Source organism: Oryzias melastigma, unplaced genomic scaffold (genome assembly GCF_002922805.2).
Source record: "Oryzias melastigma strain HK-1 unplaced genomic scaffold, ASM292280v2 sc00554, whole genome shotgun sequence".
NCBI classification, from domain to species: domain Eukaryota; kingdom Metazoa; phylum Chordata; class Actinopteri; order Beloniformes; family Adrianichthyidae; genus Oryzias; species Oryzias melastigma.
The window spans coordinates 10,381-17,388 of record NW_023417147.1 but is presented as its reverse complement, the minus strand read 5'-3'; the positions used below and the strand labels follow the sequence as shown (position 1 = coordinate 17,388).

The window sequence follows — 7,008 nt, the reverse complement described above, 5'->3', positions numbered from 1 at the left end:
CAGGAGAAATCACAGCCAACCTGCACAGAAACAAAACACTTGAAAACTTTAAACCAAGAGGCAATTTTTTAATAAAGGTCTTTATTATTCTCTTCTTTGTTATATACATGGGTGGCTTCATGTACACATTTGTTAGTTGTAAAGTTAATCAGTTGTTACAATTTGTCACAGAAAGTTGTTGAAAACACTATTTATCCAAAGAAATTAAAGGAGAAGTTACATCTTCTGATGAAGAGGAGCAATCAGATAGAATTACCACCAGGTTTTTATCATGCATTTCATTAAATTCTATTGAGCAAACACTCTTTATCTTGAAAATTGGAACCAGCAACAATCTATTGACATATTAATATTGAGCTTTATTATTAAAGAGATTTAAAATAATATAATGACCTTGATGTGGTTTCTTGTGTAATTTTAGTTAAGGGTCACAAGATATTAATGTGATCCAGAAATAAAAAAAGGAAAGAATTTAGTCTAATCCTTATGTTTTTACAACAAAATACCATTAGCTTTTTTTTTTTCCTTTCGTAGTTTTTAGTTTTCATGTATTTGTTTATAGGTTGATGTGGATCATGTGTTGATGTGAATCCTCCCTCAGTGTTTCATTAGCAGCTGTAACCACAGAGACTCTGATCAAACAGGAATGAACAGAATCCATCTGATATGAAGCTGTGCTTTGAAAACCACTTCCCTCCTCTTTGAAGAGTAGTCCATATCTGTCTTCAGGTTTTTGTACAGCCTCTTCTACACTTTGGATCACTGTGTGTCTACAGCACAGTAGTAGAGAGCTGTGTCTGCCAGAGTTAACTCTGTGATGATCAGTTCAGTTGATGTGGATGTTGTTATGGATTTATATCGTTTATCTGGAATAAGTTCATTTGTGTTCTCTTTTGCTCCTTTCCAGAGAATAAACTGAGGAGCCTGAAGGTCAGAATCATGTTTGTACCAGTAAAGCCAAGGAGTGCTGTCATCAGTCTGATAGTTACATTTCATTGTAACAGATTTTCCTTCAGTTCCTGTAAGTTGATCCTGATCAGGAGAGATTGTGTCTCCAGCTGTGAGTCCTGGAAAAAGTGGAGAAAATGAAGCCATTAGATGAATGAGATGATGAGTTCATGCAGCAGCTTCAAGCAAACTTGAATCTCTGTTCTTAAACTCACCTAGAATGTGAGATAGAAGCAAAAAGAGGTAAAGCAACATGTCTTTGGAGTTCTTGAAGACACACAGACAGCAGGTGAACTCTGTTCTTCCACTGCAGCACAATGAGAGAGAATTTAAGAGGGAGGGGTCAATGAGGTCTATTTTAAGGCCCCCTAAGCCAATCAAAAAGTTCATGTTTTTTTTTTTCTTCCAAATCTTTACTGCAATTTTACTTTGTCATCAATCCAATGACTCAACCATCAGTGTTTTCACAGTGTCTGACACCCTCTAGTGGATGCTGAGCAGTATTGTGTTGTCTGGAGGTTTTGGTACAGAGTTTTGTTGTTTCCTGTCACTGTGGGCTCCAGAGCACAGTAGTACACAGCAGAGTCTGTCACTGCAGCGGAGGAGATCTGCAGATGAAACTCCTGGTTGGGTTTGTCATGTTTCACTGAATATTTCTCTGTTTCTTTTAAAAGGTCAGAGAGGATGAACTGAGGAGATGAACTGGACATCTGTTGGTACCACTGAACATTATACACAGAACCAGAATATTTGCAGGACAGAGTGACAGTTTCTCCTTTCAAAACCATCACTTTATCTTTCAATGGTTTCAGTAAATCCTCAGAGGATCCTGGAAACAACAAAGATAGATTTCATCAGGACATTTGGATTCTAATCTTGAATCTGACTTTGATCATCTCAAAGTAAATCAGTTCAAACATCTCCAGATGTTTCTCCTGTCCATCATCTCCTTTTCCATCTGCATCTTTTGATGACTTACCAGTTTGAAAGGAGACCATCATCATCCAGATGAGAAGCAGCAACATTCTTTTCTCTGGTACTGAATGAAGAACAGAGAGAACACAGCAGCTCTTCAGCTCCAACATGAAGCTTCATGTTCTGCTGTGAAGCTCCTCCTCCTGCTGTGGTTTGTTGCTGTGGAGCAAAGCCAGGAAGAAAAGTTTCTCTGAGTTCTTCAGTTTGCAGAGAACATTTTCAAACTCTTGGAAGTTCACTAACGTTGATGTGCTGATCATCTGTCACTTGTCATATTTATGAAAAAAAATCTACTTATCTGTGCAATGAATGTCCACAGATCAAAAGTTAATTTATTCGCCACTGTCCCACGAAACGGCTGTCGCTAAGTTGGAACCAGACTTCAGTAAGCAGTGACTGGTTTGAGTCAGTCTGAGTCAATATTTCTTACCAAGGATGAGGGTCTAGTGCACATGTGTCAAAGTCACAGCCCAGCTAATTACATCTGGCCCTCCAGATCATTTTATTTTATTGTTATTTATTGATCTTATGTTATCTTGCGCTAATTTCTAACTTGTATAATTTTGACAAAATATATTTTTATGGAGAGTAAAATTTTGAAAGTTATCTAATGTTTAAGTTGATTTTTTCTGAAAAAAATATTACTGCCTTTTACTCATTCATAATCATCTAAAAAGGTACGCTTTTAAAGTTTTAAAAAATTTGTATTCTGCTAGCTCTTTGGATTATTTTGGCATTTACTAAGATTTTTTATGCTATTGTGGCATTTAGCTATTATTTCAGCAACACGATAGCTGTTTTGGCTAATTTGGGCTTTTTATTAGCTGTGATCTGAGTTTGATTGTAATGTCATTCTAGTTACGGTAATCAATGCAGGGCCGGAGTCCGCCGTCCTTCTTCTTAACAAAGAAGAATCCTGCGGACGCCGGAGACATGGAGGGTCATATGAACCCCTTTTGCAGTTCCTCCTTGATGTACTTTTGCATGGCCTCTGACTCAAGTTGAGACAGAGGGAAAATTCTTCCCCTCGGAGGAGCGGCTCCAGGTTGAAGCTCTATGGCCCAATCGTGGGACCGATGTGATGGCAGGCGCGTGGCGTACTGTTTATTGAACGCCTCATGAAGGTCCTCATATTGGGAAGGGAGCAGTTCAGAGAGTCCCGTCTGGGTGTGCAGAGTTAATTCAGTGGCAGCAACCTGACATCTAGACCCCTCCGTGTTGAACTGGTCCCGTTGCGGCTGATGGTTCTTAAGGGAGTTGGGTGAGGTGAAACACAGTTCCTTGGTGGACCAGATGATGGTCGGATCATGCGTCTCCAGCCATGGGATCCCCAGGAAGATGTCAGAACGTGGCAAGTCTATGGCAAAAAGCCGGATGTATCTTCAGATGAGCGTGTTGAGCTCAGAGTTGGACGTCTGGTGTGAGAAGCTTGATCCACCCACAACCCAGGGGGCGTCCATCTATGGCTTAAACTGCCACTTGAGATTCGCAGGGAAGCAGAGGGATGGCGTTATTTCGAGCAAATGATAAATCAAAGAAATTTCCAGCAGCCCTTGAATCAATCATGACTCTGGTCTTAATACATTTATCATTGATTGTCAGAGTGATTGGAATCTCGAAGGTAGAGAAAGAATCACTCACCAGCCCACCCGATCGCCCGGGTGGGACGGTCGGTACATGATGCCCTGAGATGACCAGGGCTGCCGCAGTAGAGGCACAAAAGTTCTCTCATACATCTTTCACGCTCTTCGGGTGTGAGGTGAGTGGTTCCCAGTTGCATGGTTTCGCTGGCGGGACCTTGACTGGAGCGTGGGGCCATGGGGGAAGAGTCACTTAGGTCCTCGTGTCTTTAACAAGTTATCCAGACGGATTGTTAAGGCAATGAGCTGATCGAGGTCCAAATCTTCATCACGGCAGGCAATTTCACGCTGGAGCTCTCTAGAAAGTCCTCGGCCGTAAACGGTTTTCAAATTGTCGACAGCTCAAGAGGTCTGGGCAGCCAAAGTCCAAAATCTCAATAAGTAAGCAGCAGCAGAGTCAAAACTTTGTTTGATGTCAAGTAGCTGTTCTCCTGAATCCCTCCCGTCAGCAGCATGTTGAAACACTGTGATTTAGAGCGCTCTCTAGTGGATACTGTGTAGAAATGTTTTTCTCTGCAGGTTTTTGTACAGAGTTTTGTTGTTTCTTGTCACTGTGGGCCTCACAGCACAGTAGTACACAGCAGAGTCTGTCACTGCAGCAGAGGAGATCTGCAGATTTATCAGTTTGTCTTCATCTTTCACTTCATGAGAACATCTAGGATCCAAACTCCGTAGTTGAGCTTCTGATCCCAAGTGAGAGAAGAAGAACTCTGGAGGTTTTCCTGGATATTGTCGATACCAGAAGAAATAATCACTTCTTGAGAGTTTGGGATATTTGTAGGACAGAGTGACAGAAGCTCCTTCCAAAGTTGACTCTTCCTTCTTGACTGCAGTGAGTTCTTCACAGCTGACATCTAAAGGAAGAGAGAAGTCAGATCAGTGATGGACAAACATCAAATGCTGAAATGTATCTTTGAAAGAATCCATCAACCTGTTCCAATGACTAGAAGCAGCAGAGTGAACACAGATGTCTGCACAGACAGCATGTTGGAGAAAGATGATGTTTGGCTTTTGTGTGTTGAACTGTGTTAAAGTGGAAGTTTGTGTCTCTTCTATAGTTCACTAACAGCTCAGCTCCTCCCTCAATCTCTCTGTCTGTTCTTTCATCTGTTCTTCCTCTTCTCTCAGCTCCTCTTCCTCCTTGTTAATAGTCTGCTTAAAACTCTTTTGTTCTTCATTGATGGAAACTCAAAGACTTTAGATATTCACATGTCTGTTCTGTATTAAAAGTACTTCACATAACCAGCTCAACTCTGAGCTAAGATGGTTCATTTTGGATTTATTTTGTGCTGATGAGCTTAGTGTCTTCATCTTCTTACTTTTTTTTTTTCATTTCAAAGACTTGCATTGAGCCCAAAGTATTCCAGTATTTCTTATAAACTTTTCCAGTTTATGAAGTATAAACCCCTGTTGCATTTTATGCTAAACTTTATTTATATTGAACATGTTTTTGTCTCTCTCTTTTTTTTCCTCCTTCTGTTTTGTTGGACTGGACGGAAAAGAAAAAAAAAGGCGGGGGGTACAGAAGAAAGGTACCAAATAGGTGTTTAAAGAGAAAAGAAGATGGTAACAGAGGGTAATAACATCATAAAACAACCAGGTATAAATAATGTCTGGAATGGGCGGGGCCTGTCATCTTACTTTATGAATTCCACAGTACTGCAGTGATTCTAAACTCATTTGTTTAAATGTTCTTCTCTGCTCAACTTCTTTGTAGATCAAAGTCAGTATTTCTTTGTGAAGCAGAATTGGAGTAGGATCAGTTTTTAGGTCTCAAGTCTTCTGTCAGCACCTGGTCCACTTTCTTTCTTACCGTGGAAACACACATTCAGCCTGACAGCCTTAGTTTTTTCCTTTTTGGTATCTCCTGATGGGATTAGGATGTCTCTTTCTTTACCTCACAACTTGGGAGAGATGAAAGAACAGAAACTTTGTTTCACAGAAAGAACAGAGCTTGTTCACGTCACTGATTTAACACGAAACAAAATTTTCTCATGGGGTTCCTCAGGGTTCTATAGTTGGATGCATTCTTTGTTTGAAAATTTTAGGCATCACATCCTGAACACAGCATAGGTAAGGTGATGATAATAAGCATTTGTGCACCCTATAGAGGTTGTTATAGAGAATTGCCTTGTCTCTTCTCTGCAGGTTTTTGTACAGAGTTTTGTTGCTTCCTGTCACTGTGGGCCGCAGAGCACAGTAGTACACAGCAGAGTCTGACACATGAAGCTTCTGGATCTTCAGAGGAACTGATTTGTCTTTGACTTCAGCATTAAATCTGTCTTTCTTGAACTCTGGAGAATTGTCTTTTGTTCCATATGTGTCACGTTTCAACATGTACTTTGGGTAACTGTTCACTTCGTGTTTGTACCAGAACAAATACGGGGTGGTAGTGGAACTGGTCTCAAAGGTACAGTTGAGAGTGACAGAGTCTCCTTCAGCAGCAATGACTTCTCCTCCTGGTTGGATCACTTTGTCTTCTCCTTTACACTCTGAGGAAGAACAGAACATGCAGAGGAAGAGATGAATCAATAAAGATGATTGATTGAAGGACAACAATCAGCAGCTTGAACAGCTCTTCATGTACAGCTCAGTAATGTGTTGAAGTGTTTGAAGAGGAAACATGTTGATCTTTGTGTCTTACCAAAGAAAAGAGCAGCAAGAAGAATCCACAGCCAATGTTCCATCTGTACAACAAGGTTTCAATCAACAGGAGAAACTAGCTGATGTTCAACATTCACTCTGACAATTGTTCTCTTCACAGCACCACTTCTTATTGACTGAATGTTGAACACAGAGCAGGAGGAGAGCCCCGCCCACTTCACTATGTCACCCTCTGGTGTTCTCACTTAGCAGTGGAAAAAAATTCCATAATGGAAATGCAACATGTGTAAGTAGTTTCATGCTGTTGTAATTTAGTTTGTTCATGTGTAAATTGTATTTTGTATTTTTTTTTTACTTTTGCACAAAACATATCGTGTGAGTCACAAATCAAGAAGTATGCACACACAAATCCAAAGTTATGCACAAATCAAGAATTATGCACGCACAAATCAGAGTGAGTCTATTTTCTCTCCATAGAGCTAGAGCATGATGATGTCACACTTCTGAGACTTCAGTTGACTAATAACAAAATTCCACTAGTCTAAATTCCACTGAGTCTATTTTCTCTCGATATAGCTCCAGTATAAAAGCCCTGCCCATCTTGATTCTTTTGCAATCGGTTGTTAGCTTTAACATTGCTTGTAGCCAGGTATATTGCCTTCAGTTGCCAAAAATCTACTGGCTTACACAACTTTCCAGTGGACTTTGAAATTAGGGAACTGGGTTGCGTGCAGTTGGTATTATACAGTGGTATGAAAAACTATTTGCCCCCTTCCTGACTTTTTATTCTTTTGCATATTTGTCACACAAAATGTTTCTGATCATCAAACACATTTTAATA

The 7,008-nt window shown here is 40.3% G+C and overlaps 1 long non-coding RNA gene and 1 gene segment (V, D, J or C); both read right to left on the bottom strand.

Moving 5' to 3' along the window:
- Positions 1–513: 513 nt before the first annotated feature.
- Positions 514–1,348, bottom strand: LOC118598435. Its single transcript, XR_004947520.1, has 2 exons — positions 1,164–1,348; positions 514–1,067 (listed from the first exon to the last, which is right to left on the bottom strand). It is a non-coding gene; the product is annotated as an uncharacterized LOC118598435 (long non-coding RNA).
- A 2,212-nt stretch (positions 1,349–3,560) lies between these two features.
- LOC112139490 lies at positions 3,561–6,250 on the bottom strand. The segment is given in 3 exon segments: positions 3,561–3,623; positions 5,667–6,055; positions 6,208–6,250. Coding segments are annotated over 3 exon segments (495 nt in total).
- Positions 6,251–7,008: the final 758 nt, after the last annotated feature.